The following is a 27,380-nucleotide window of genomic DNA, read 5'->3' on the forward strand; positions in this document are numbered from 1 at the left end:
ATGCTCTTGTATAGAACCTCGTCCATATCGCCAACTAGACACGTGCAGAGTGATTTGATGACCTCCAGGTTGACTACTTGCGAAACTCAACTATTTGAGGCATGGATAAAGCCTCGGCGTCCTCATTCTATTGTGTATGTTACTGTTGCACTTCTGGTGGAATACTGTTTAGGCCACTAGTCTCTTTTGTCTTTGAAGATTGATAGGTGCCACCGTATATGATGTGCATGCTTGAGTCTACCTACTCATTGAGCTACTTGATTTACTGGGATTGTGCCAAGGTAGAATCTCCATTAATAGATATCCAACTCTTCTTACCGAAAGCATAAGAACTTCCAGGGCTTTCTGTTGGCCGTTTTATCCCAACATTTTGAACTTTATCCCTTGCTTCGTCTCCATAAGTCCCTTGCGCATCGGCATTTCGACTCTATGGCCATAGCTCGGTCTTGTCCCAGGAGCCATTCGTCAATTTGTAATTCCATCGTTTACCATCGGCCGGGTCGGATAAGTCCACCTGATCAACCTCGTCGGGAATTATAACGGCAACTCGAAAGTTCTTTCTTGCAATCTTGTCATCCAGGTCCTCCACCTTTTGCCCGAGTCCGAGTCCAGCATCGGGTTTCTCATCCCGCTTCGTTCCAGGAGGAGGATTGCGAAAGGACCCTCGCATGCCGGGGCTCAAGTTTCCAAAGTGCGCCGTGATCTCTTTGCCCCAGTTCCATGGGATTGAGTTGTCGTCACTCTTTTTCCGCATGTGCTGTTCTATCTCCCCCCTTACATGTGATGCTGATGGGTCGTCAATGTCTTGACCGAGGAGGTAGGCATGGCCGCGCATGCGCCACTGAGTTTGTGTCTCGGTGACCCAAAAGACAGCCTCAACAGGCCCCCCACCACCAGTTTGCGGGACGTTCTTCCCGTCGGGTGACAGCTCAGGAACCTTTTCCATGCGAGCGTCGGTAGTGATGGTCAGAAGGTCGCTCTCGTAGAGGGGAGGGTTCAGTGGCGCCTGGTTCTTTGGGTTGACCGGTATCTCTGCCCAAGTACCTCTGTACACAACAGTGCGGGAACGAGGGGTGACAGAAGAGGAATCATGGTGGTGAAGAGTGCTGAGCACAAATGTAGGTGAGTCCATCTTCTTGATGTGAGATAGAAATTCTGTCCGCCATGGTGCGGCTGAAGTAGGCTGAGAGGCAGACATGGTGTGTTGGAGATGCTTCGAAATCTGTGTTGTTCGCTGAACCGAACAGGCGACAGGTCTCATGGGTGAACTTGTTTATTGTTAACTGTTGTATTGTTGCTGCGAATGAGATGCTATTAAGAAGTGAGGTTGTTGAACCCCACTTCAACATATCGATGATCATAACATTCATCGATGAGTCATGACAACAGCATTTAAACCAGAAGAAACAACGCGAACGTCTATTATTGTTCAAAACAGACGCGGACAAGTTATCGAGTGTCTACAATGTGACTGAGGATATAACGAGGATATAGCAAGACTCAATAGTGCTACGTAGTACTAAAAACCCAGGTCCGTGAGTCTCCAAGTCCGTGATTGTCCTGAGTCGATCATGCATGATCCACTCATATACCCAGAACATTTCCGTTTAGACATGGTATTTTTATCGATTTTCATATCCGTAGTATCACCATTAGATCTTCATAGTGTTGAGCTTGATTTGAAGGCGCCCCTATCGCAAAATGGGTTGTTAGTCACAGGGTAGGCTGTTAGTCAGAGCAATAGAGCTGAGGCTCACTAATGACTCTGTTAGCCTTGTTTGACTTCGCCTAATTCAAGTCTTCAGTGTTGTATGACTAAATTGTTCCTCTTGGTTCTCGGGTCTAAATTAATACTTGTGGGATGAGCCAAAGCTTTGGTCGGTCAGGTCAGGATTTAGGCGCCGATGGAGAGAGACGTATATCCCGAGATTCCAACTGCACGGTTTATTCCCATCTATTCAGAGTCGGCAACAGTTACAGACTGTTACAGACAGTTGGCCTGCTGTCCTCAATTACAAAATACACATCGCGTACGTCATTACCTGTGCGCAGATTGGTCAAGGAAGTTCTCTTTCAAAGTTCTAGACCGCCCGGGGTCTGGGGCTCATCAGAGACACTAACTAGTAAGCGACGCCCGCGGCAGGGCGACGGCAATACCAATGGAAGTTGGCGTCGGAAACAGGGGGGTATGGGCACTATGCTGTATGTAATGTAGGCAATTCGGTTCCGACAACGACAAATTTTCTGTTCCGACTACGAATTGCCATTGCTGCAATCATGATGTGAGGATATGAGTTTGGGTGAGATGGGGAGGATATGATCGACCAAGAAATAGCGCCTTCACCTCGTATTTCAACCACTACTGTTTCGCATTTAGTGCAGTGAGAAGCGAGGCCAGTCAGGCCAGTCAACCAGTGAGGTGCCTCGGCGGTCTCCGACAAACAATTCAGAGATCGACAAACCCTTCTCTCATTTCTTCTCGAAGCTTGCCCGCTACGTAAGTGATGTACATGCACAGTAGCGTGACCGCTAACTGCCGTCATGTTCTTGGGCATGGGCTAGACGTCATGAACCTTTGAGGGCCAAGGACTGATTTAGAGTTGGCGAGGAAATTCCATGGAACACGGAATTGAGCAAGACGAACCCAACGAAGAACCGTTCACATGTTCCATTTCCAGGGGCGCCATGGATATTGAGTTCAAGGGACTGGTGGTGCTAGTCTGAGGCTGCTCCGCGGGTCCTGGTAGGCCAGTGCTGGCGGAGAAAGATGGAGATGGCTGTCTCAGGCACGGAGATCAACATAGCATTTGTCGGAGCGACGCAATACTCTAGGCGGTCGAGCAGAAGACTTGGCTTTGGCCCGATACCACTGGCGCCCGACTTTACCAGGGTGCCGGGCTGTTAGAATCGTGTTGTCTTGCTTCTGCGACGATCGCTTCCCCGATATGTACCCTGATAATAGTTCAACTTTATCGTGGTAACTTGTAAACTGGAGCCCTGTCCTGTCCTGTAACTGAGCCAACGTAAGCTTTTTTGTGGTAGCTGATCCATGGGAACATCGCGTGTGCCCAACGGCCCATTTTTGAATCAACAATTCAACGTTGTCCATATAACTGTGAATCAAAAGGATTCTCTTATTGCCCTTTCTTATTCCGGGGCTGGTCCGGCTGCGCTGATTGCTTGAGATCCATCTTGTTGGACTCCTGCCTCTCTGCCTGCGGCACTACATGCAAAAAGAGCTTACCTGTCTCATTGTGAAATAATTTGATTCACTTCATCTGCGAGCCAAAGTTGACGAGGCGTTCAGCCCGGTGGGGTCGATCACGCCGTGACGATTTGGTTGCGGCGATTGCTCTGCACCTAGCAGAATAGACCATGGGCCTGGGCCTCTATGAGATTGCGTGTTTTCGCACCCCGGGTTTATGAGAATCCAATGATGACATGATCGAACTTCTCAGCCGAGGGTTGGAAGAAATTATCTGGACATTGGAGTGGGGACCGGGATATAGATCTGCACAGTTTTTATGTCAAAGCCCGAGGACCACACCGAGCGACAAACCATGTACTAGTAAACGAAGCCGGCACTTGTTGACGAGACCATCAAAAACGGACATCACGATCGATCCGTGCACCGTTTAGTTTTAAGTAGTCACGGAGGACATCTTTGAAAGGATACCCGGCCGAGTCTAGTTGGAGAAAAGGAGGTTGACACAGAGTACTAGCGAGTGAAAGAACTCGCTTCGAGGGCGGGATAGAAGTCTCTTGTTTCGAAGCGAGGTGGGAGAGACCCGGGGACGTGGGAGAGGCGATGGGAATATCGTGAGAGAATTGGCCCGGTTCAAAATTACCCCTTTGTATCGAGTAATGTAGTCTAGGACGTACATAGTAAGTATACCACGGTAGATGACCGCAGACAACCTAGTTAGTGTGTCTGGGGGCAATTCGGTAGATTGCCATTGATATTAGTACAGAGCCACTCACTGGCATTAATGAGAAGATTGGGCGTCAACAGTCTTGGGTGCTTGTATCCGTAAATTCCTCTTGATAATGAAATGAATCCAAGGGTTGGAAACCTTTGTAGCCAATGTATGTCGGTTCTGTCTTGGAGGAGCTGAGACTCTTGTTAGTGTGTTGAGTTGCCCTCAATCACTAGGAGTCTTGTATAGCAAGTTACCGAGACTAGGAATGAACAAAGTGAATCAAAATTAAACAAGTGCAACGCCCCAGAAACGTTGAATGTTGGAACGATAGTCTCTCTGAGTACGAAGTGCTTGAGTCGTGGCATGGCATGTCATGGATACCTCTAAAACGTAAAAGTTCCATCCAACGGGTGTACGCGAGGAGATACATGTAGAGAGGTAGGTGCGCCTAAGAAAATCAGTCGCGATCTCTGGGAAGGATGGTGGATGGTGGATGGATGGATTGGAAAAATCCCCCTCGGGCAGGTACCAAAGTCCAAGGTTGGAGGAGAAAAAAAAATAAAACCACGCGCCAGCGGGCGCAACATCGGTCCCCAACGCTTATGACTGCCGTTAGAGGCATGGTAGGTTTAAGGATTAAGGGTCTACCTAGGGAAAGGTACAGTGCAGTAGGCACGCACTTTGCTGGGTTGCTGCTACTTCAGGCCAGGTTTGTTCCTTCATTTCCATTATCCATTCCCACTCCCATCTTGTATGTCTTCCACTGTCGGCTCCGCCCCCGCCTTTTTTTTTGTCCCATCACCCCCCATCCTGTCCGTCTTATTTGACTCTTTTCTCGCTTTGTTCCCATTTTGTAATTCCCTTTTCTTTTCCGGGATCCTTTTCTTTTTTTCCCCCATTTTATCCTTATTTCCTGCTGTATTGTCTTGTCAGTCTGCATTCCAGTCCAGTCCAGTTTTGAGTGCTACTTTGCACACGCTGTTTCGGTCTACCTACATGCTGCTGCTGTTCTCCAGCTGTTACTAGGTACCTGCCTGTTATCACTTTCATCCGTCAGCGTCACGTCATTGTCTCAACCGTCGCTGCTCAACGCTCGCTACTACCAATACCTCCATACTTTACTGCGCAGTTACACGGTAATGCTTTTAAATACCCTAACGAACTCTCCGCCCTTCGCCGTACCCCAGCTACCACCACTGCCGCTTCCGCAACCTCCGCCGCGGCTCGCCATATCCGGCTCTTATTTCCAGCGCCTACTGCCAACAGCCGAATTCCGACAGCATAAGATCACACCCGTAGCGGTTTAAATCAGCTCATCCCAGTCTTTATTCCCGGAGCCGCCCTCACAGCCAAAACCTAATCTCCAGAGCTCTGACAGCTACAGCTACAGCTATAGCTACAGCTCTTGCCTAGCTCCAGGGTCCCAATCGAACTTCTTTTTTGGCCCAGCCATATCTCAGAGAGATCTCAGCCCCGGTTTCCAACATATCCGACTCTCTTCGCAACGTCCAATTGGCATCCCCGTATTATTGTCAAAATACGCGTTTATTTACCGGTTCAAGTCTTTTGAGCTTTAGCCATCAATGGATCTGTCGCAACGGGCGCTCCCGCGTCACACTCACCACCAGCCGCCGCCGCCGCCGCTTGCAAACCCATCGCCTTCTCATCTTCCAGCGCAACATTCTAACTATAGTCCTGGCACTGTCGCTTCACACCCGACTCTTCCTTTACCAGGCACACACCCGCCGCTCTCAGCACTGACGCCAGCTTCGGCCTCAACATCTCCAGCCTCGGTCTCTCATCGGCTGCCTTCCGCGTCAGCTTCAAATACCTCAAGACACCCTGCTGGCGACTATCACCCTGATGCAGAGGACCATGACGCGTCAGTGACACCCGTTGATGGTGAGGAGCCTCCAAAGAAGAAGCAAAAGCGCAACAAGCCAACTCTATCATGCCATGAATGCGTCGAGCGCAAGACCAAGGTATGTCCTTTTTATGTTGTGTAATTCCTCAGATCACATCGTTCTCATCTTAACGCATCTCTCTTTCCTTTACCCCATGCGCCACAAACCCATTCACTTTACTCGAGCAATGAGTTTACGTATATAATTTAACTATTCTTTCTTGCTTGCTTGTATACTACTAAAATTTTTGACCCTCCCTTCATAAAACGTCAATGTGGTTTATGGTACACATGCGGAGTTGCTGACATTGCTCATAGTGCGACAGGGGCCGACCTCACTGCCTTGCTTGTGAGTAACGGTACACGTTCTGCGCTTGACTTATTGCTAACCCCGGACAGGCATAAAACGACAGACTGAATGCAGATATGCGCATGTTGCTAATTTACTCGAGTATGGAATCTCCTGGTTGTGTTGTCATTTGTTCCGCTTTAACAATCATATAGGGAGACCACACGGTCCGCAGCCAATGGCCGGCGAATGACGAAACCACCCAAGAAGAAGTCTGGATCAAGCGGAAAGTCCCCTATCCCAAATATTGCCGATAGGGGCATGTCCAACGATCCCAGAGCAACCTCCCGGGGCGCCGTTGCGCTCTCCATCGGCCTCCTATCTAATGTTCCATACTCTCTACCCTCTGCGAGTAACATCTTTGGCATTGGCTCTGAGCACCCCTTTGCCAACTACTGGACTTGCGAAGGCGGCCTGTCGGAGGTAATTTCAGTCCTTCCTGACAAGATACAGGCCGATATACTACTCAGCCGCTACTTTGAGTGTGTTGACCCAGTGTATCCCATGATACATCGCCAAACATTCTACGCAGATTACGAGCACTTCTGGCAGATGAGTCAACAAGATAAGAGCGACACAGATCCTTCTTTCATAGCATTGATATTCGTCATGCTGGCACTGGGCACACAATTTGTGACGTCGACAACATCATCCCAAGAGCGCAAGCAGACAGCCGAGTTCTATGCTTCGGCAAGCAACCAGGCTCTGCGCATCGCTTCATATCTCAGCAGCGCATCACTGCGATCTATTCAGGCCATGGTCTTGATAGTGTACTTTCTTATCAACGACAACCATGCTTCGGATGGATGGGCCTTTGCCGGCGTTCTGATCCGACAGGCTTATGCAATGGGTCTGCATAGGGATCCAAATATCGGTATGCAACCCTTTTTTCAATCCCAGCCCAGGTATGTACTGACTCGTGCACAGTAACACCGCATGCCACCTTGTTCGAAAAGCAGCAGCGCAGAAAGCTTTGGCAAGCAGTACTGCTCCAAGATACGTTTCTAACCGTCTTGCTCTCCCTGCCACCCTCGGCTACACATACGGATGTTTCTGTCGAAGACCTGCTGGATGATGGTTCGTCGATTGCAAATAGCGATCCTACGGATACAGCATATATCAGGGGCTCCTGGACTTTGGCAAATCTCGTGCAAGAGACGATCTGCTCACCACGATCACTGGATCTGCCTATTTGCTCAACAGCAAGGCATAAGTCGAAGCTAATCGCCGACTTCCGAGCAGTCTATCGATCTTTCCCTGATGTTTTCCGTTCATGGGACCCCGATAGCATCACAGCACTTGCTAAAACAAATAAAAGGGTAGTCCGTCAGACTCTGTTCCTGACGAGCAACTACTTCCACAACCTGATGCTGGTTCACGCTTCCGAGAGTCCTGATGTTCCTGTCAACGTTCGTGGAACATTAGAGGCGGCGCACGATGCCATTACTGCCTTCTTTCTTCTTTTCACTCTACTCGAAATAGAAGCACGTGTCTGGTGGGTTTTCAACCATCGGGCTTTCCTAGAAGCCCTGTGCATTGGCAATGTCCTCAAGGAAGCGACACGTGAGCCAGGTGGCGCAGATATGATGGCAAGGGATCCTTTGCTTGTGAGAGCCAAGTCTGATATCAGTAAGTGTTAATGTCGTATCTCCATCCCCGAACAATGTGCTAACCCCTTCACAGCACGCATGATTCAGATCATGCAGATCATGGGCAAAGATTCCGAAGTAGCCAGAACACGAGTTCAAGTGCTGAGCGACTTCCTGACCTAGAGTAGAGGGGCAAGGGAGCATGCTATACCTTTTGTACAAACACTTTAAGTAATGATTGAACGAGATGGGTGCTGCAGTCCCAGAAAAGTTTTGGTGTTGTATATCGGTGGGTATTCAGCATGGCGAATGGCAAGCAGATATAGCTGGTCGTATCGCTCGATATCTAAGCTGCGAATGCCATTTAGGAGCAGATATATAGAGTTGAGTATATATAATTGATGAAGGCATCCCGACTGGAGGTGTTCTGCTCTGAATTTGAAGGCTGCTTTTGATGTTTGAATTTCATGAAGGGTATAATTGACCTAGAGACAATTGAGTCACCAGCGTCGAATCAGGACAAATTCAAGATAGTTCTGTATTATTTAAAAAGAAGTCACGAGTTATATCGAAAGTACTTAGTCTGGTTCAGATATTGCCAAGACAAGACAGGCAATGGAATTGCCGAGGCCATCAGGCCCCACTATGGAATCGGCCAGGGCTGAATTGTTGGACTCGTCAGCTCGTGAGAGTTGATTGGCCGAGTGACAGGCTACGCATGGTGATTGCGCAGCCCGACCCTTATGGAGATAAGCTGAGCAGCCAAGCTAGACTCAGAAGGGGTCGCAACATCGTTTCAGTGCCCGAGCTACTGCCATGACAGGGCCCTTGGACGCTATTCCAGTTCGTTTTTGGGAGGCATCCGCGTGGCCACCCATCCCACATCCCGTTTTATCCGCCTAGTCTCGTGTGCTATTTTTTTCCTTTCTCGCTCTTCATTTCATTTCCTCGTAATGCCATGCTAATCTCTCGTATCAAGCCTGTTTATTCTTAATTCCCTCACAAAAACCTTCTTCTCTTTAAGCATCTCTCTTTCTCTTGTTTTTCGTATTCCCCTGCCTTAACCCTCTTTATTAGTTAGTAGAGAGCCCGGCTGCCTGGTACTCCTGGTCCCAATTTGACGTCACATTACCGTCTCACAACACCAACAAGCACATCTATCTTGTCGATAATAACCTCGCGATGCGTGGCCTCACTCAGGCTGCCGCCGCGGTGCTAACACCTGTGTTGGTGTTGGCTCATGGACCTCATCACCCCCCGCCTCCACCGCCTCCTCCCCCTCCTATGGGATTCCTACCTTCCGCTCTTGACGTGACGCCTTCAGCTTTTGTCACACTCAATGTCCCCTGGAGCGACACTGAAGCGTATCCTTTGGTTTGTAACCCCCAATCTCAACAATGGCCATTCGCCCCTAACATATTCTCTAGACACTACGATTTGATGTAGAGGAATCAGAGGAAGTCTGTGGCCCTGCCAGCATCAAGCTCAATGGCGAACCCCTTAACCAAGACGCCAAGGGCCACGGCGTTGGATCATTCCTTGTCAACAACGAGACCATCATCTCAGCTGAGTGGGCTTTTGAGTGCATCGGCCCCAAGGAGTTCCCCTTCGGCCAGTCAATGCGCTTCAACGTAAAGGCCCTCGACGATATGGCCGTCAACGATGAGTCTTCCTTCTGGATGACCTTTAAGCAAACCGCCCCTGTCCGAATCTCCGATGTTGGAAACGCTGCCTACGTATGGAGTCTGTCCGTCCCCTTCAGCAAGGAGAACAACACATCAACAGGCGACAAGTCCACTGCCGACCACCCACCCCCTATCTGGGAGAGCACCCACCGCGACTTCCAGGACCCTGAAGAGGAGCTTCAAGTTGAGTTGATGGAATTGGAGGCTCTTCACAAGCAGATTCTTCAACTTGAGCAGCTTGTTGAGGAGAGGGAGGCGTCCGTTGCTAAGAAGCTGGGCAAGAAGTATCCTCCTCCTCCTCCCTCGACTTACAAGAAGATCAAGGATTGCGATGGAGTCCAGTGCGTTTTGCATACTGTCAAGGATGGTGTCCGACACACTGCTCATAGGTTCTACGATCACGTCTTTGGGCATCCTCCCCCACCACCTCACCATGGACCTCCTCACGGTCCTCATCACGGAAATGGCACTCACCCTCATCCTCCTCACCACGGACCTCCCCATCATGGACCTCCCCCACCTCCTCCCCCTCACCATGGCCATCCTTTCCCCTTCCCTGGAGGTCACCCTCCCCCTCCTCACTGTCCTCCCTGCGCTTGTGATCCTCACCATGGCAACCCCCCGCCACCACCTCCACCTCCTCATCATCACGAAGATGGACCTCACGGGCCTCACCACGGCGGACCTCACCATCCTGAGGGCTTCCGCGCTGAGGGGCATGAGGGTCACCCACCACCACCTGTAAGTCCAACCTAATAATACGTTGACGGTTTCACTTTTCTAACAACTCTTTAGCCTCCTCACCATCCCATCATTGTGATTCTCGGCGTCCTCGCCATCGCACTCGCTCTTTTCAGTGGCATTGCCATTGCCTACATCCACCGCCGCATTGCTCGTCTGAGCCCCGAGTCTCGACGTGCCATCCGCCGCGCATTCCGCCAATCTCCCGAAGAGCGCCGCAAGGGTTCCGCTTTGAAGGCTGCTTACCGTGCTTTCGTTTCTCGATGCGTTGAGAACGACGAAGATGAGAAGGAGGCCATGCTCCACGGTGAGCGCCGCCGAAGATCTTCTTCCGCAAGCAGCGTGACCATGGAAGAGGAGATTGCTTCTTTCCGTGAGGCTGCTAACATGGTCGATGGTATTGTTGCTGCCGAGGAAGGCCACAGCGCCCATGCTCGCTCATACAGCTACATCTCTGGCTCTTCTGGTTCTTCTCATCCAACACACCACTCTGCCCCTGCGGCATACCGTAACTTTCCCGATGACGAGAGCCTCCCCGCCTACGACGACGATGAGCGCGACTCGTCGGTTGTTTCAGACGGATGCCGATACACACCCGGTAGCTCTGACTACACCCCTTCCGCCACTGGATCTAACGCCAGCGACGTTCTGGGCGACACCAAGAACTAAAACGAAACTCTATGATTTTTGAGCACGATCTTTCTTTTGCATACAACCATGATACACCACATTTCCTTATTTGTTAAGATTATTATTTTTTATTTTTTTGCATGGTATGACTGGGATATTGGATATTGGGGAGTTCCACTATACTATAGACTGTGATTCCACAGCACCTCAATAGCCATCTAATATCACATCTTGAATTGTACAAATGTCTATAATGCTATGGTGATATGTGTACACTCGTTTTATCTACTCTCGTCGTCCAAAGATGAACTCCTCGTAATTCATGGCTATCTTCTTGACACCTTCCTCGAGCTCCCAACCTTTAACTTCGCAAACATGTCGGTACATGTCTTCTAGTGCCTTTTCCATGTGCTCACCTACTATGTGAAGATCGCTTTCTATAAGCACGCTGTCATCGGGCAGAGCGCGGAGCACCTCGTCAGTCTTGGTGCAACTGGCATCCGTGCTAAGGTTGACAGCCACCGACAGTGAGACAAAAATGCGAGCTGGGATTGTTGGGCTGAGGTACTGCTTCAACACTTCAACACTAGCACTGAATGAGTGCAGACATATCCGTGGAGGATATGGCTTCTCGCTGTCATCGTCATCTTCCTCATCCGAAAAGTCCTCAGCCCCCTTGGCAACAAGACGCCGTTTTCGACGTGTTATCACTTCGCGCTCATGACCCTTCCATGTGTCGACAAGAGTGTCATGGAGCACTCCATGAGCTTGCACACCGTGTACGCTAACAGCTCGGCGAGTCTTGCCAGCAAGACGGAGCTGTGCAGCGAGAATGGCACGCTGATGCTCTATTCTTACCCGATGAGGACTGAGATGCCGACCTTCGCGACCTCCAGGAGTCAAAGTCGAATCTCGTTCAGCTTGCTCAGAGGGGTTCCATGGTTCAGGAAGACGGAAGGCCTTGTCAACGCCAATTTCGCCGACCAAGGCATAGGGATTGGCAGATAGACGGGATTCAGTTTCCTCTAGAAACGTGCTTACAGCGATTGGGGTTGGCAGAGAGGCGACAAAGTCCGATGAAGGTTCCGGCTGGAGAACGGCGTTGTAGTGGGCCTGCTTGGCAGCGTTGTCGGTCTCGGAGCCGGAGGTGGGCCGATATGTCGGAGCATCGGCCGAGTCGTCATAGAGGAGATGTGAAAACCAGGGGTGCCAGCCAAAAGATGGAACTACCCAAGTATTGCTTTGGCCGGAGTTGCCTTGGAAGAGCAGCTTGGGGTTATCGTTGGAGTGCTTGTTGGCCACTTCTGCGACAAGATCCTGGTCCTGTGCCCGGGTTGCCATAATAGCCAATGCAGCCGCGCGCATTGAGGGGATATCCTGTATGGAATCCATGGTATCCGTTGGATGGCAGTGAGCGTCGCATATTGGCAGATGCCAGGGGAACGGGGATTCGTCGCCTACATCTACTACAGGCACTGGTTGCTCATCGTAATTGTGGGTGTATTGACACATGTTGACGATTGATCGAATCAGGGGATGAGTCAAAAGTGAGATGAGCTAGTTGAGTTTACACTGTAGATGCAGATAATGCTAGATTTAACATGTGTAAAGAGGTTCATCGTCGATGGTTGATGAGGGCCATCAGAGGAAGCGAAGGAGTGATGTCAGTGGGGAAAGCTCCTTTCGTGATGTGGATCATGATGGAGGCGGGAACCGAGAGGCTCCAAGTGGGGATATGGGCTTTGTTGTACTTCTCAGTGAGTGAGTGAGTGAGTGAGTGGCCCTGTCTTGCTTGTCAAGTTTGTTAACCAACACCCCAATATTAGTTTAGCAGTGCCTCACTTCGCAGGTGGCCTGTGTTTGACTTAGTGACGCTTATTGCCTCGGCTTACTTGCTCATGTGACGTCTGTGGTTGGTGTTTGTTATCGACGGAGCAGTTTTCAGTGAGCTGGACTGTTGATTAGTGCACAATCGGTTCCAGGGTCTTTTTGATTTGCGGTCGATCACTACTGGGGGGGATAAGGGATCCTTGAAAGTTTATTTATTTGTAGTTCGATCATGAAGATAAGGGCATTTATTACTCGTGGTGTTGTAGCAAACAACCTGTATATACCATGAATCACATACGTAGATGATTTGCTCTGATAATGGCATTGGTATTTCGATGATCTCTCTTGTGTAATGACAAGCACGCTTGCGTACGTTAGAGGTTGTAGAGAGCATGGTAACCTGAGATGTCTCACTTAGTACTGGTTAGCAGTACCTGTCTGCATATCCCCTTACAATCACTTGCATCGTTTCAATGCAACTTCCCCGCACGCCCTATCGTGGTGGCTTGTCAAATTGCCGTACGATGGTCACCTCAGACACTTGAAAAATGAGCAAATGCAACAGTACATTGACCTAAGCCAAGCCAAGCCAAACCAGGGCCAGACCAAAAGCCACACCTTTTTCACATGTGATTGCATCCTCCAGACTTTACTTTTCACTTTTCTTTTCCCTTTATCCTCTTTCCTCTTTTCTTGGTATAGATACCTGCTTCCGCTTTCTGCTTCTACTACAGCTTCCTTCGCTGCAACCCCGTAGAGTCGCATTCTTTTCCCGCTCGTCCATCCGACAGTGCATCTCTTTTGCTTATTGCATTAGCTACATACTAGGTACAAGTGATAAGCAAGCTCCTGTTTCCAACCCCTCCTCGGACGCCTCGCTTTGACTTCCCCGGAAACAATCTATCCTATCACGGCTTTGGGACATGTCGACGTCTCTCGACCTAGAGCGGCATCCATAGGCTCTATTTCTCTGCGACTCGGTACTTCAAGTCGTCAACTACTCTTTAGTAGTCGCTTACCTCTTTGGCTCTTCCTTTTCTTCCTTTTCTTCCTTTTATTTTCTCTTATTCTTCATCATCTCGACTCTTTTCATCTCGTGCTTCGACTTGGCTTCCCTCCATCTACTGTAACTACTAATTCCATCATTGACAATTGCTATCATTATCACTCTGGACACCTCCATGGGATTACCTTGTAGTCATGCACTACTAGACTTGTCTCTGTAACATCACCATCCATCCATCAATCAATCAAAAATGGCACTCTTCAATCCCGTCTACGCTTTTGTTGTGCCCTTCCTCTTCGTCGTCACTGTTCCTCTCGCTGTCTTTGCCGGCATCACAACTACCATTGCCTTTTCTGTTCTTATCCTCCGGGTGCTGGCTGTCTACCTCGACGTAGCTCTGTCCCTTGTTCCGCATTACCTGGGTGGGCGAAAAATTCGACCTTACCGTCCTAATAATCACTACATTCGTCAACCACACTTGGAAACTCCAGGGTCCTCCGCACTTTACACCAACCCAGCAGCTTCATCAGCCGGGTCAACGGCCTTTGAATCATCCTTACGAAGACGCCGCCATCGTAGAAGCTCCAGTGCTCTATCTACAGCTGGTACTACGACTCCCATTAGCGAGAAAGCATTTGGTTTACTTCCCAGTATTGGTCCAGAGCGGGATTTTGAGGGTATTGGCGGTTGGCGACTAAGTGGTGATGACGAGACATGGACCACAATCAACTCCAGACTTGAACTACCCGACAAGCAACACCATGGACGCAACCATCATCGTTCCCCATCAGGTCCCACAACACCTGGAGAGGGCGGATATCTCATGATGAAGGGACGCAACCGAAGCCCACCCACAATGCGCACCACAGCATCCCCCAACAGCGCTCGCACAAGGACACCATCTGGTCCTCGCATCGCTTTCACGAATAAGTCCTTTATTGATAGCTACTTCCCAAGCCTCAAGACTTCACCACCAAAGGGACTCAAGAAATTGCCCTCTCAGGGGATTGTCGACGCATAGGTCCTCAAGACACTAATTGCTATTGTGTAAAATATTCTTACGACTTGATGACGGGAATTGGACAAGGAGATAATCGGAATCAGATCAAAACTGATCGAATCAATGGGTGGCGACTAGGTATTTTAAGGGCGTTTGAGCGAGACTGTTGATATTTATTTTCATACAATGCAACATAAAAATAGTCATGTCAATGAAGAAAAAAGGACTGTTAGAACGAATCATATTTGTACTGGATTTATGTCTCTCCTAATGCCCTATATCCTGGTATCTGCCATGCCTAAAACGCCAAACCATCGAAAATGCATTATCATGATATCATTGCAAAACCCAGTTGAGTCATCTCCTTAGAGAGTCTGCCAAAAGTAGTTTGCATAAAAGAAGCGTGAGAACTTCTTATCCATGTTGACCACATGCACATCGCCCTTGCGATCATTTCGAATAACAGCCTTGCTCCACTCGCCATCTCTCTCATCGCGCTCAATGTCAATACCGAGACTACGGTAGACCTTCAGTCTCAGCAACACTTCGTCATCAACGGGGTCTCTACGTCGCGCGTTTGCAGCAGCATCTCCTTCCACGCCCTGGAGCTCAAGCTCCCTCAGGCGAGCCTTCAAATCCGCAGCAGTGAGTGCGAGACGCTCCGCATCGGTCTCGGCGTCGGCGGCAGCCTTTGCGGTGCGAAATTTGAGTGTGTCGAGACGGGCGATGTTGGAAGCGTGGTCTGCTGATGAGTGGGAAGTTACGAGGTCGTCGTGTCGCGATGTATGGGTTGCTAGCTGGCGGGATAGCTTCTTGAGTGATGACTCGGCCTCGCGGACGCGAAGATCGCGAGCCTGTTGGAGTGTAGCGAGGGATTCTGTTACGCGCGCAACGGCTGTTTTGTCTGGCGCGATGTTGAAGTTTTCGATTGTATGGTGAATGAGCTGGCGGCTTGTTAGTTATGATTTAGAAAGGGGGTTTGAGATAAGAACTTACAGTCGCGGGTTCTTCAGAGAGCAACATATTAAACGATTATTATGTGACCAAGTTAATAAAGTTCCGACAGGGAGGTTTATTCGTTTTGCAGGAAACGTGAAATATGATTATTTGTACTTTGTTTAAGTGGTTATGATGAAGCTGGTGTTTTTACCCAAGTCAAGTCGGGCTAAGCACTTTCCGTCGTCCCGACGACAATCGAGGATCCTCTTATCATGCAGCCTAACCTGTACCTCGAACTAAAATCTGTACACCCCACCTCGAGCTTTGTGTCTTTTAGCCGAGTATTCTCCGTCAACGCCGCACATCGTCATCGGGTCCCGCCACAAGCAGGCAAGCAAAGAGCAATGAAGCCGAAAAGAGCTACCTCTGAATAACACGTGCGAACTCTCCCATCGCAAAAGGATTCCTCTTGATCTTGACGTACCTACCTAGATAGTTAATCTTCCTACGAATCCTCTTTTGGTCCTACGCATCAACTTCTTGATCAGTTGAAGCCATCACACTTTTTTTTTACATCGCACTCTACTATAAACGACCCCTCCGTCAAAATGGTTACCGAACTACCATGTGAGTTCCCGTCTGCGCAAACTGCATGATGGACGAAATGTTGAGAAATGATATACTGACGTATGTGTCGTTAAAGATGCGCTTGACGCAGAGACGTTAGTTCTCCCTTGAAACTTATACTTTACGATATCGAATACATTTATCCTGACTGATGGCAACAGGCCGCTAAATCCCTCCGAACTCAACGTCCTAAAAGCGCAATATGACCGCGAGGGTGAAATGGTCGGCGTCCAGACCAAGTTCAACTATGCCTGGGTAAACACTCCCTTAAGCTCCCATCACTCTTGTTTCGCGGCCAGCAAGACTAACATGTTTCCTTTTTTTCAATAGGGTCTCGTAAAGTCCAACCAGCGAAACGACCAGCAACTCGGCGTCCGCCTGCTCTCGGATATCTTCCGCGTCTCCCCTGAGCGCCGCCGAGAATGCCTCTACTACCTCGCCCTCGGCAACTACAAGCTCGGCAACTACGGCGAAGCTCGACGCTACAACGACCTCCTGCTCGACAAGGAGCCCGCCAACCTTCAGGCCTCGAACCTGCGCTCGCTCATCGACGACAAGGTTGCCCGCGAAGGACTCATGGGCGTCGCCATACTTAGTGGTGTTGGTGTAGCAGCCGGAGTCGTGGGAGCGTTTCTCCTGAGGAATGCCAGGAAGAGGTAGAGAAAGAGAAAGAAAGAAAGAAAGAAAGTTTCACTTGAACGGAAAAAAGGGAAGAAACAGAAGAATATCACATTCTTATGATCTGCATGGGCGGTTTCGGGAACACTACTATACTCACTCTCCTCTATAACCTCTGGATTGGGCCCTTTTTGGAGTCTTGACTTTACGAGATATGCTTGTACTACATAAATGAAGCGACTCTTATTATATAAGTTAACCATTGTTCATCTATTGCGTCTGCTAAGTTTTTTCATGTACCATGAGCATGGTCCGTCGTGATCATGATTGAGATAACAGTCGATAGACCAGCCAGGCGTTACAACGGCACTGCTAACATGCTCTCCATAACGTAGACAGATCCGAGAATCAAATGCTATCTTCAAAATGGAGTATAGGTATTGTAATAAAGAAAATACAAATCATGAAGCAGACTTACGATACTGTTGTCGTGCGACACGTTATCTATTCGCAATACCATCTAAACATAGAACATCACAGACGGCATCACAATATTGGGATGAGTGAGACTTGGACAAATAAAACAGTGTTAAGGAAACCAAGATCAAGCCAGCTAAGAAACAAACCAAAGAGACAACGCGTCACTGTCTAAGGAGTATCGCGTGTTGAGACATTATAACCACCTGTTCTCAACAAACGTATGACTAAAATACAACAAGTTGCTACTCGACAAACTTCCTTGGTAAAACCACCCATTTAATCTTATCTAATATTATCCATGAGCGAACCACCATTCAACCCCTTAGCGATAAAGGAACAGGTTTTCAAAGGTACAGCAAGTGAGCAAGGCAACCAAGCAGAGTAGGTGAGGGTTTGGGGAGCCGGTATGTCACACTCCGGACAAGAATATGGCGAATGACAACACAAATATTTGCATCGTTCACGTCTCTCACAAAAAGAGGCGCTTAGATATTATAATCGTCTTTCGTCCGTGGCCCTGCCGTTCTTCTCTCCAAGAGGTATTTTCGTGTGACAGATAAGGATGAGACCAACAGGCCGTCAGGCGTGACTTGGCTCAAAGCATGGCGGAGAACAACGCTTGCCTGTAACTTCCAGTCACACCGAGACGCCGGCAAAGCCATATATAGTCTGCATATCCCATCCTGCACGACTATTCTTCATAAATGACTTTTTTGTTCCGTCTCCGTACGACAATCATTCCGTGTGGCGTATGTGATGTGATGTGATTAGGAGACAATGTTTTGTTTCTTAATTAAAAAAGGGTGAGAGAAAGAGGCGACAAAGAAACTAGAATCGAATGCAACGAGAGGCGTCGAGCTGGTATTGTATGGGCATCATGGGTACTCAGACATGGATAAAGAAAGATGAAAGGAATGCGCAGGTCGTCAAGAAGTTGGGGGCTTAGCGAAGAGAGAATCCCTTTCGCTTGCCCTCCTTCTCTAGTGGTCGTCCGCTCTCGACGCGTTGCTTCTTGTCTTCGAGCTCCAGTCGTTGGCGGTCGAGCTGCTCCTTCATCTCCTTGTGTCGGGCATATAGTTCCTCTTCGGACTGCTTCAACTTGCTCTCCTTCTCTGCCACCTTTTGCTGGAAGACCATCTTCATCTCGGCCTCCATCTTGGCAAGCTTCTGCTCGTGTAGGGCGCGCTCCTCCTCCTGCTTGACAGCGGGGTTGACCTCCTTGAACACGCTGGGGTCTTGAGACACACCCATAGCAAGCAGCTTGTCGGTACGGTAGTTCTCGTAAAGCTGGTTGTTGGTGTGCTCCTTGAGCTCCTCCATGTGTGTTCGGATGAGCATTTGTCGAAGCTTAACGAAGTCGCAGTGCTCCTCGTTGTCGACCTCGATGATTCCCCAGGGGTAAGCACGGCCACGGATCTTGCGGCCATCGGCACTGGTGATCTCGTTGTTGGCACCAACGACGGCGAAAGGAACCTTGGACATGATCTCGTTGTTCTCAGCGATCGTCTCCTCGTCGTCGAGCTCGTAACGGGGACCCTCAAAGATCTGGATACCGTGGTGCTTGATATCGGCAAGAATCTATATTGGTCAGTAATTATTAGATAGACGGTCAGTTACATGAACGTACTCGAGACTTGAAAGCAGCAATCTCCTCATCGGTGAGGGTATCGGCCTTGGCGATAACAGGGATCAGGTTGACCTTGGTGTGAAGTCGGCGCATCACCTCGATGTCAAGAGGCTTGAGGGAGTGGCCGGTAGGCTGGATAAAGAAAACACAAGCATGGATACGGTTGTCAACAATGTTCATGCGGTTGACCTTGTTCTCAGCATCCAAGTAAGAGTCGAATCGCTGCTCAATGTTGTCGACAATAGGTCGCCATGACTCGTCGTTGTTGACGAAGTCACCGAAGCCGGGGGTGTCGACGACAGTGAGGCGAAGACGAACACCAGCCTCCTCAATGTCGGCGCTGATGGACTGAATGGTAACGGTCTTGGGAATAATGTCGAGGCTAGGGCCCTTGCGCTCCTTGGGGGGGTAGAGAGAAGTGTTGAAGAGAGTGTTGACCAGTGTAGACTTGCCCAGGCCAGATTCACCTGTTGTACTGTTAGTTTAATTCTAAGCCCGTTATTTCGCCAGTGTCTACATACCAACAACCATAACATTGAAGTTGAAGCCTTTGCGAACACTCTTTCGGTGCCATTGGTTGGGCAGGTTGGCGAAGCCGACGTAGCCAGTAAGCTTTCTTCGGACAATGTTCCTGTTGTCAGCGGCGGGGGGTGGCTGAGAAGGAACTTGATAGAATAGTCAGCAAGTTGTTGAGAACTAGGGTTGAATCAAATGAAGACTTACCGTTGGTAGGCGAGGCAGAAGGGGCCAACGCCGGGGACTCGCTGCCTGGAGAAGCTATGAATATATACGTTAGCAAATTGATCGTTGGTCTGAGTTGAAAATAAGAATGCGCAGGTAAAGGTGAGGAAGATCCTGACTCCATGAATATTCCGAGCTGGTGAATCGACGATTACTCCTGGGTGGCTGTTGTCCATTATCGCTGGTTTCACTGGCCTGTCCGCCTGAATCTGCAGCCTTATCATCGCATTGGTTATCGACGAGTTGCTCATCAAAGGACATTGGTAAAATGACATGTACTGTCAACCGATCATGAGCATCAACGTCGAGCATACTGCGATGGCGGCGTACAGCCGATCGTTGAGTAGAGACTCGTCGAAGCGATCCCTGATCATCCTGGATTGCCGGAGAATGGTTTAAGGGGAGACTTGTTGATCTTCTAGAGTCCCGAGAGGTTCTCGGCGTTGGTTCGGCGATAGGCGAAGGATTCAGGAACAGCAAGCTAGTTCCCAAGTTCACACTGCGAGTGCGAGCCATGGCATGCTTTCCCAGATCGGATGACATGTTCGAATTCAGGGGCTGGATGAGTGCTGGTTCTGAGCGAGGAACGCGGCGGGGACCAAAAGGGGGCCAGGACAGAGCCAACAAATTGTAGATGATCGAGAACGAATGCCGTCGAGGTTATCGTGAACCGATGGTTCTTGCAATCATTGTTGTCGTTGTCAAGATAGCCATACTCAAACTCCTCGGAGGGTGGGATTGTCCTCATGGTGGTCGTCGTCGGGGGCTCTTTCCTCAGCCTTTGCCAGGCGCTTGTGCCATTTGGAAAGACACGGGCGTGCATAAAAAGAAAGAATCGTCTTACCCATATTGAAATATCAAGAACGGTCGAATTGAAAGGACTTGTAGGAAAGTGCGGGTTCTAAAGCCAAAGCTCGCGGGTTAGCTACGTCAGGGAAAAGGCCAGCTAGCTTCAGGAGCTGGATAAATGATTGCCCAAGGAAACAACAAGAGAAGGACGCCCGTCTCGGCACTGCAACCCCAGGCTACAAGCGCAGTTTGGATGGGAAGTATAGTCAAATCGATCGAGGCCGCTCTTTCTCAAAGTCGTCGTCGAAAGGTTCAGAAGTGAAACGAGGGACATCAACTCACGGAAATACCAGGAGACGCGTGTCAATAGGCGTCGTAACGAGAGTAGACGAAGATTAAGAAGGAGGCCACGGGTTTATCAACACAGGACCTACTCTCACGCACGATAAAGGGCGATCGAGATAGAAGAAGTAGCAATGATGATGCCAGAAACGGGGGGTTAGGGAAAAAAAAGAGAGAAGGTGAAGTCAAGGAGAGAAATGGGAAATTTTGGAGGCGACAGGCGGACCAAGCAAGGAGACGAAATTCTGATGTGCTGTGCTGTTCTCCCAGCAGAGCAGCCCAAAGGCAAAGGAACCGTGCTTCAACAAAAGGGGTTTAGAAGAGCTAATCCTAAATTAGGCTAGTGTGGGGCCCTCAACTTACATGATCCAGGGGCAAGCTCTGGAGAATTAGCGAGCAGGGTCGCTGAAGGGCTACTGTCGAGGCTCGAAAGATGTTGCAACGGCTACTCTGATTGGCTTTGAGGATCCGGGTCCAATTAACGGTGCGGCACAGGGGGTGATCAATGGTAGGATGGGAGATTGGAGAGGGAGTGAGTGCTCTTAGTAGCTTCACCTCACGCAAATTAGCAGTAAGGTTCTGTATCTTGGCTTGGGCTCCAGTCGGCATGTATTGTGTAGCATCCCCAACTGCCATTGAGTTTACTTTTTCCGAATATCTAGACTACCTGCCTAGAGCTTTGCTTCTTATTCAGCTTCATGTTGTCAGTATCAAACGCATTTACGTTTGCTCAATCCCTGTCTTCGAATTTCTAATTGTGGCGGGAACTACTACTCCTTACTTAAACCATTCCCCGAGCTTGGAGCTCACCTGAGGTTGTTTCTAAAAGGGGAATGCTACTCTAATCATGTACATGCCTAGCTCCCTTGTGCTTCAAGCATCAACGATCTTTTTATGTACAGCACACTATGCTATCGACATCGATAGGGGTTTCTGACTTCTATTATCATCTCCTCTATCATGGTATATTTGCATTGACTGGTTCCTCTTCTTATAGCTCTGCTACTCCTATCTTTGGCCGCATGATCCAAGACACTATTGTAATGAGACGCTGCTAGAGACAAGACACACGTCGATCCACGTTGTGTTTAGGGGTCGGGGTAGTTTATCCCCTTCTTTCTCGTGACCAAAAATACAGTGTTGAATCATGCACGGGAGTTGCCATCGTGCTATTATCGAGCTATCTGTTTGCTGTTCGTCCCTCCAGGCCAGGAGACGGGTAGTCATTTAAACACTGGGACGTTGCCCACCCGGCGTCAAGTCCGGTCGCGCCTCAGCCGCTCCCACGTCTGTGCTAGAGGATCCCTCGTTTAGTTTCCCTTCCCCATCTCTGTCTCCGTCAAAACATCAAACATCGCCGACTTGCAATCCGCCCGAGTTGTTTCCTTGGTGGGTCTGGACGCCATTCACCCATGTACTACCGCGTGCGTGGTCCATTCACGTTATCGAGCCATGAGCCAACCTCGTCTCATCTACAGTGCTTGTCATCCATCTATATCGAGTTGTTTCCGTAGCGATTAACTATTGGGTTTATCAAGATACCAATGTTGGAGGGCTTGCCTCTGAGCAGGTGGATCGACCTCGAACCAATACCCAGATTGGTACACACCAATTCGCCAACCCTTCTTCGTGTTGGAACTGTATACGAGTTCACATGCATCCATTGCATATACGTACAGCAATAACATGTACTGAATCTGACGCAATCATATCTGCCTTTTGTTACGTACACTATCTGTACCACCAACCTCGTGCAGCTCGCGTTTTGCATAGAGAGGGCTGATAACAAGGGAAACTCAGAACTTGTGATTGCATTCCAGGCCAATGCAAGGGTCTCTCTCCTATTGTTCTAGATGACTATCAGCAGTTCATGTTCCACCTAATCTATTTTGCCAAGATTCACGTGGAGGTAAGGATGGACATAGCAAGAATTAAAAATCCATGCTGCGTCTGTGTTGCTTTTTACATGGGTTGTCTGTAGGGTAATCTCATCTGTCTGGTGTTGAAGTTTGAAATATCAGTCACATCAAGGACACCTACGATTATAATCTCAACTTGCGGGAAGTTTCTAGTCATCTAATAGCTTGTATTCCAACCATTCTATATGTGTATGGTAGTATACTATTAATGTTCTAAGAAAAAAGGGGAAACTACAGGTTCGAATCATTATATTTCTTGCTGGCTCAGATATCCTGCTATTGGATTTCTACATCGTCGGGAAATTCTAGTCAGAATTGTTGTCAACAATTCTAAAACCCTCATACTTTTTTTGGTGCCAAAGTAGGCGAATTCACATGATTCTTAAGCCGAATAAAGGCAAACTAAGCGTAAAGATGAGATTCGTTTTGTCAAGTTGAATGTGGTATCTATAAAATCGCACTGTCTTGTATGTCTCAAACCAACCTCATATGTCTTGGTGCCTCTTTTTAATTACATGCCACATCCCCGTCTCCCGTAAAGGTATGATACACTGTCGTTACACTACCCGGACGCATCTCTCAACAATGATCATACAATAACAACACAATCATCTTACGCTAGGCCAGCCTGCTGGCTAGCAAAGAATCGCTTTGACTCAGCACATCTTTCGCTCTTGCAGCCAGGGCATCGGAGACCCATTTGCTTCGAGCAAGCCTTGTTCTCAGCGAGATGCTTCTTGGCAATGTCGGCAAGAGCCTCAATGAACACAGGGCTGCCATTAAGTGACTCAACTCGCTTGACGGTCTCGGGACTGCCACTATCGGCGATGACCTCCTGGTCCAACTCGTAGAGAGTCTCGATATGGTCAGAGGTGAACGCAATAGGAATAAGCACAAGGTCCTTCTGGCCCTTAGCGACGTAGTGTTCTACGCTATCCGAGGTCTGAGGTCCTAGCCAAGCAGATGGGCCGACCTGAGACTGCCAGCAGAGTCGGTAAGGGTTGGAAAAGCCAAGCCTCTGCATGACAGCGTAGACAGTTGCCGCAACTTCAGCAGGATAGGGATCGCCTGTTATTTGTTAACATTTATTGCAAAGACAGACAATGGGCGTACGAACCTCGGTTGACGACAGACATGGGCAGACTGTGAGCGGAGAAGAGCAGCACGACATCCTTCCTTCGCTCCTCAGGGTACTCTTTAAGCTTGGCCTCGATGTTCTGCGCAAACGCCTCAACCAAACCGCTGTGGTTGGGCCAGCGGTCAATTACACTCCATGTAATAGTACCGTCACCAGACTCCTTGTTGGTCTTGCCCTCAAGTCTGTGCCTCCACTTCCACAGCTCATTCAAGCTGCTGCCCGTTGTCGAGCAGGAGTATTGAGGATATTGTGTGAATGCGACAGCACGACCGCCCTTGCCGTTACCAAAACCGTCCTTTAGCAGCTGCTCGTACATCTCCTCGGTCAATGGATCCGCATATCGGAAAGCGACGTATGGCTTGTGGGGAGCAGTCTCTGGCGAGATCTTGTCCAAGATCTTGCACATCTCGGCGTTTTGGTATTCGGACCACTTGCGGATTGGGGATCCTCCTCCGATTGCAGAGTATTGCTTGATGATCTTGGGTGTTCGTCGCTTCGAAATCAAAGGACCGAGGTAGTTTTGTAGGGGACCAAGAGGGATCAGGTCGCCATCAGCCTGTGACAGTTGTTAGCATGCGGAAGCCCGGGTAAGTCAGCGTTGATGATAACCTACAAAAAGACGACTCAAAAAGCTGCCAACCTCATCAGTAGTCGAAGGTCCTCCCATGTTGAGGAAGACCATAGCTGTTGGACCCTTGGATCCGGTCGCATCTTGGGTGACAGGATGGACAGTAGTGGCCAGATACCGCCTTTGAGCAGCAATATGGGGTAGCGCAAGACGATGCGAACTGGCCTGTGAAATGCTCCTACAGAGCTGGCCTGTAGATATTCTCGAAGCCATTGTCAATGAATTATTGCCGACTTTAAAATATAAAGGATAGGAAAAGAATGGGAAGCAATTCTTCAATTGAAAGTGGTGGGAAAGTTTAAATTCATGAGACACCTGAGGGTGTTTGGAAATATCACCGACGTTACATGTAAACTTAAGTGGGCGATGATGCATGCATCTCTCCACAGGCTCCGGGATCGTCTGCAGCGCATCATATCGAATTTTCGCTGAGGCCTTCCATCCAAAAAGTGACATCCGGGACCCGCGGAAGTCCCGCGGTGAGCAAAGTACCTCTATTGGAGACAGTGTCTCAGCCAATTGCCGAGCTCGTAATCTAATTCAATCTATCGAGCTCAGCTCACGTGACCGCGCGCCAGGCAGCGCGTTGATCCCTGTCACCTAGCTCGCGTTTGCCTAAAGCTACGGCCCACTAACATGAGATCAACTACCAGCTCTTAAAGTCGAGCTGACCCGCGCAATGAGATTGACCAATCTTTAGTAAACAACAAAGATCTCTTAAAAAAATGGCCGACAAGCAAGATTGGCGAAGAGAGGACGAAGATGATGGCGAGCAAGAGGTTGACGAAAACGTGAGTTGGTTGAGCCTCTGCTATCCCACCTCAACTCCATACTGATCCACTCTCACTCTCAGAGCTACAAGGCGCAGAAGGACGCTATCTTGCTCGCGATAGATGTGAGCAAGTCCATGTTGGAGCCGCCGCCACCTTCAGATTACAAGAAGGCAGACCGCGATAGTCCTGTGCAGGCGGCCTTAAAATGCGCCTACCACCTGATGGAGCAGCGCATCATCTCCAACCCCAAGGACATGATGGGCATCCTTCTTTTTGGCACTGAAAAGTCCAAGTTCCAAGAATCAGGCGACAGCCGAGGTGGTTTGGGCTACCCGCACTGCTATCTGTTCACTGATCTTGACGTTCCTGCGGCTGAAGATGTCAAGGCTCTAAAGGCCCTAGTCGAGGAAGGTGAAGATGAAGATGAGGTATTGACACCTTCCGATGAACCCGTCAGCATGTCCAACGTGCTATTCTGCGCGAACCAGATCTTTACGACCAAAGCGGCAAATTTTGGAAGTCGTCGTTTGTTCATTGTGACGGACAACGCCAATCCCCATGCATCAGATAAACAGGCCAAGTCTGCTGCGGCTGTTCGAGCCAAGGATCTCTACGACCTCGGAATTATGATAGACCTATTTCCCATTACCAGAGGAGACGCCACTTTTGACGTACACAAGTTTTACGATGATATAATATATCGCGACCCTGTTGGAGAAGCAAACATGTCTGAGGTTCGAACATCAAAATCCGGAGATGGATTGACTCTACTCAGCTCCCTGATCTCAAACGTCAACTCGAAACAGACGGCAAAACGGGCCCTGTTCTCAAACCTGCCATTTGAGATCGCGCCGGGACTCCGTATCTCTGTCAAGGGGTACAATATCGTGCATCGTCAAGTTCCAGCCCGGACTTGCTACATCTGGTTAGATGGCGAAAAGGCGCAGATTGCTTCAGGCGAAACCACACGTATTGCGGAGGATAGCGCCAAAGTAATCGAAAAGGGAGATATAAAGAAGGCTTACAAGTTTGGGGGTGAATATGTCTACTTTACCCCTGACGAACAAAAGTCGTTGAAGGACTTTGGATCGCCCGTTATTCGCATCATTGGCTTCAAGCCCCGCAGCTTGCTTCCTATATGGGCCAGCACCAAGAAGTCTACATTCATTTTCCCAAGTGAAGAAGACTACGTTGGTTCAAGTCGAGTTTTCACAGCGTTATGGCAGAAGCTTCTCAAGGACGACAAAATGGGCATTGCTTGGTGCATCACTCGTGCCAATGCGCAACCGATGCTGGCCGCTATCATACCGTCTAGAGAACGGTCTGACGACGACTCAGGCACGCCTTACCTGCCTGCCGGTCTCTGGATCTACCCTCTACCATTCCAGGATGACTTGCGAAACATCAACCCTCCAAGCGAGGTATTGCGAACCTCTGACGAGCTCACGACGCAAATGAGAACCATCGTTCAGCAGCTTCAACTGCCTAAAGCGATGTACAATCCATCTAAGTACCCCAACCCAGCTTTGCAATGGCATTACAGAATTCTCCAAGCCCTAGCGCTGCAAGAAGAAGTGCCCGAAAAAGCGGATGATGCAACAGAGCCCAAGTACAAAGCCATCAGCAAACGCGCAGGCGGTTACTTGGAAGACTGGTCTGAATGCTTGGCACAAGAAGCAGGCAAAGTTGCGAACAGCAAGGCGACCAAACGTGAAACAGATGATGAGGATGTGGAAAGACCAGCAAAGAAATCGAGAGGGGCATCGGAGAAGGCATCTGGCTCCTCCTTCAGCATGGAGCAGTTGAAGACAGCAATTAACGGTGGCGGCATTAACAAAATGACCGTGGTGCAGCTCAGGGACTTGCTTGCTACCAAGGGAATGAGTACGGCTGGCAGGAAGATGGAGTTGATCGAGAGGGTTGAACAATGGGTGGAAGAAAACTCGTGAGAACGCGGAATGTTTACCCTATCGCGTGTTAGGTGCATTGGCGTTTATGTATTGATTTTTTCAGCAAGAATCCCACGATTCGAATAGTAGGAATTCTCCTGAGCTGAGTGTTAGACATATCCAAGGAAATATCATTGCTCCCGTTTATTGGTGTGAA

The 27,380-nt window shown here is 49.2% G+C and overlaps 12 protein-coding genes across 12 annotated transcripts; 7 read left to right on the plus strand and 5 right to left on the minus strand.

The window, feature by feature from the left end:
- Nucleotides 1–427: 427 nt before the first annotated feature.
- Nucleotides 428–1,198, minus strand: FGSG_05308 (uncharacterized protein; the record flags this gene model as incomplete). Its single annotated transcript, XM_011325518.1, has 1 exon — nucleotides 428–1,198. The coding sequence occupies one exon, from the start codon at nucleotides 1,196–1,198 to the stop codon at nucleotides 428–430; it is 771 nt and encodes a 256-aa protein (XP_011323820.1).
- Nucleotides 1,199–2,782: 1,584 nt separating this feature from the next.
- On the minus strand, nucleotides 2,783–3,253 carry FGSG_12708 (uncharacterized protein; the record flags this gene model as incomplete). The annotated part of the gene is made up of 2 exons (XM_011325519.1): nucleotides 2,783–3,223; nucleotides 3,245–3,253. The coding sequence occupies 2 exons, from the start codon at nucleotides 3,251–3,253 to the stop codon at nucleotides 2,783–2,785; spliced, it is 450 nt and encodes a 149-aa protein (XP_011323821.1).
- Nucleotides 3,254–4,522: 1,269 nt separating this feature from the next.
- FGSG_12709 (uncharacterized protein) lies at nucleotides 4,523–5,205 on the plus strand (the record flags this gene model as incomplete). The annotated part of the gene is made up of 2 exons (XM_011325520.1): nucleotides 4,523–4,671; nucleotides 4,947–5,205. The coding sequence occupies 2 exons, from the start codon at nucleotides 4,523–4,525 to the stop codon at nucleotides 5,203–5,205; spliced, it is 408 nt and encodes a 135-aa protein (XP_011323822.1).
- Nucleotides 5,206–5,503: 298 nt separating this feature from the next.
- On the plus strand, nucleotides 5,504–8,163 carry FGSG_05309 (uncharacterized protein; the record flags this gene model as incomplete). The annotated part of the gene is made up of 5 exons (XM_011325521.1): nucleotides 5,504–5,902; nucleotides 6,150–6,172; nucleotides 6,328–7,046; nucleotides 7,100–7,801; nucleotides 7,856–8,163. 5 exons carry the CDS (start codon nucleotides 5,504–5,506, stop codon nucleotides 7,942–7,944), a joined length of 1,932 nt encoding a protein of 643 aa, XP_011323823.1. The 3' UTR covers nucleotides 7,945–8,163.
- A 621-nt stretch (nucleotides 8,164–8,784) lies between these two features.
- Nucleotides 8,785–12,360, plus strand: FGSG_05310 (uncharacterized protein). Its single transcript, XM_011325522.1, has 3 exons — nucleotides 8,785–9,135; nucleotides 9,189–10,187; nucleotides 10,242–12,360. The coding sequence occupies exons 1-3, from the start codon at nucleotides 8,944–8,946 to the stop codon at nucleotides 10,854–10,856; spliced, it is 1,806 nt and encodes a 601-aa protein (XP_011323824.1). The 5' UTR covers nucleotides 8,785–8,943; the 3' UTR covers nucleotides 10,857–12,360.
- On the minus strand, nucleotides 11,103–13,041 carry FGSG_05311 (uncharacterized protein; the record flags this gene model as incomplete). Its single annotated transcript, XM_011325523.1, has 3 exons — nucleotides 11,103–12,374; nucleotides 12,710–12,766; nucleotides 12,946–13,041. 3 exons carry the CDS (start codon nucleotides 13,039–13,041, stop codon nucleotides 11,103–11,105), a joined length of 1,425 nt encoding a protein of 474 aa, XP_011323825.1.
- Nucleotides 13,042–13,903: 862 nt separating this feature from the next.
- FGSG_05312 (uncharacterized protein) lies at nucleotides 13,904–14,857 on the plus strand (the record flags this gene model as incomplete). The annotated part of the gene is made up of 1 exon (XM_011325524.1): nucleotides 13,904–14,857. One exon carries the CDS (start codon nucleotides 13,904–13,906, stop codon nucleotides 14,672–14,674), a length of 771 nt encoding a protein of 256 aa, XP_011323826.1. The 3' UTR covers nucleotides 14,675–14,857.
- A 227-nt stretch (nucleotides 14,858–15,084) lies between these two features.
- FGSG_12710 (uncharacterized protein) lies at nucleotides 15,085–15,402 on the plus strand (the record flags this gene model as incomplete). The annotated part of the gene is made up of 1 exon (XM_011325525.1): nucleotides 15,085–15,402. One exon carries the CDS (start codon nucleotides 15,085–15,087, stop codon nucleotides 15,400–15,402), a length of 318 nt encoding a protein of 105 aa, XP_011323827.1.
- Nucleotides 15,403–16,045: 643 nt separating this feature from the next.
- Nucleotides 16,046–17,106, plus strand: FGSG_05314 (mitochondria fission 1 protein). Its single transcript, XM_011325526.1, has 4 exons — nucleotides 16,046–16,219; nucleotides 16,296–16,314; nucleotides 16,381–16,474; nucleotides 16,550–17,106. Exons 1-4 carry the CDS (start codon nucleotides 16,201–16,203, stop codon nucleotides 16,877–16,879), a joined length of 462 nt encoding a protein of 153 aa, XP_011323828.1. The 5' UTR covers nucleotides 16,046–16,200; the 3' UTR covers nucleotides 16,880–17,106.
- Nucleotides 17,107–18,119: 1,013 nt separating this feature from the next.
- Nucleotides 18,120–20,228, minus strand: FGSG_05315 (cell division control protein 3; the record flags this gene model as incomplete). Its single annotated transcript, XM_011325527.1, has 5 exons — nucleotides 18,120–18,895; nucleotides 18,945–19,411; nucleotides 19,466–19,609; nucleotides 19,668–19,721; nucleotides 19,841–20,228. 5 exons carry the CDS (start codon nucleotides 20,226–20,228, stop codon nucleotides 18,260–18,262), a joined length of 1,689 nt encoding a protein of 562 aa, XP_011323829.1. The 3' UTR covers nucleotides 18,120–18,259.
- Nucleotides 20,229–23,142: 2,914 nt separating this feature from the next.
- Nucleotides 23,143–24,772, minus strand: FGSG_05316 (ferrochelatase). The gene is made up of 3 exons (XM_011325528.1): nucleotides 24,487–24,772; nucleotides 23,853–24,429; nucleotides 23,143–23,803 (listed from the first exon to the last, which is right to left on the minus strand). Exons 1-3 carry the CDS (start codon nucleotides 24,712–24,714, stop codon nucleotides 23,349–23,351), a joined length of 1,260 nt encoding a protein of 419 aa, XP_011323830.1. The 5' UTR covers nucleotides 24,715–24,772; the 3' UTR covers nucleotides 23,143–23,348.
- Nucleotides 24,773–25,226: 454 nt separating this feature from the next.
- Nucleotides 25,227–27,223, plus strand: FGSG_12711 (uncharacterized protein; the record flags this gene model as incomplete). Its single annotated transcript, XM_011325529.1, has 2 exons — nucleotides 25,227–25,292; nucleotides 25,355–27,223. The coding sequence occupies 2 exons, from the start codon at nucleotides 25,227–25,229 to the stop codon at nucleotides 27,221–27,223; spliced, it is 1,935 nt and encodes a 644-aa protein (XP_011323831.1).
- Between the last annotated feature and the right edge of the window lie 157 nt (nucleotides 27,224–27,380).

The sequence above is a fragment of the Fusarium graminearum genome, chromosome 3 (genome assembly GCF_000240135.3).
Source record: "Fusarium graminearum PH-1 chromosome 3, whole genome shotgun sequence".
In the NCBI taxonomy this organism is placed as follows: Eukaryota; Fungi; Ascomycota; class Sordariomycetes; order Hypocreales; family Nectriaceae; genus Fusarium; species Fusarium graminearum.

What these genes read in the sequence shown, in the direction of transcription:
- FGSG_05314 (XM_011325526.1), top strand. An exon ending in CCAAGTTCAACTATGCCTGG is followed by an intron (nt 16,475 to 16,549) that starts GTAAACACTCCC and finishes TTTTTTCAATAG; the next exon opens with GGTCTCGTAAAGTCCAACCA.
- FGSG_05316 (XM_011325528.1), bottom strand. Translation starts at nt 24,714, where the DNA reads ATGGCTTCGAGAATATCTACAGGCCAGCTCTGTAGGAGCATTTCACAG. An exon ending in GCTTTTTGAGTCGTCTTTTT is followed by an intron (nt 24,430 to 24,486) that starts GTAGGTTATCAT and finishes CAACTGTCACAG; the next exon opens with GCTGATGGCGACCTGATCCC. An exon ending in CATGTCTGTCGTCAACCGAG is followed by an intron (nt 23,804 to 23,852) that starts GTTCGTACGCCC and finishes AACAAATAACAG; the next exon opens with GCGATCCCTATCCTGCTGAA.
- FGSG_05310 (XM_011325522.1), top strand. Translation starts at nt 8,944, where the DNA reads ATGCGTGGCCTCACTCAGGCTGCCGCCGCGGTGCTAACACCTGTGTTG. An exon ending in ACACTGAAGCGTATCCTTTG is followed by an intron (nt 9,136 to 9,188) that starts GTTTGTAACCCC and finishes CATATTCTCTAG; the next exon opens with ACACTACGATTTGATGTAGA. An exon ending in AGGGTCACCCACCACCACCT is followed by an intron (nt 10,188 to 10,241) that starts GTAAGTCCAACC and finishes ACAACTCTTTAG; the next exon opens with CCTCCTCACCATCCCATCAT.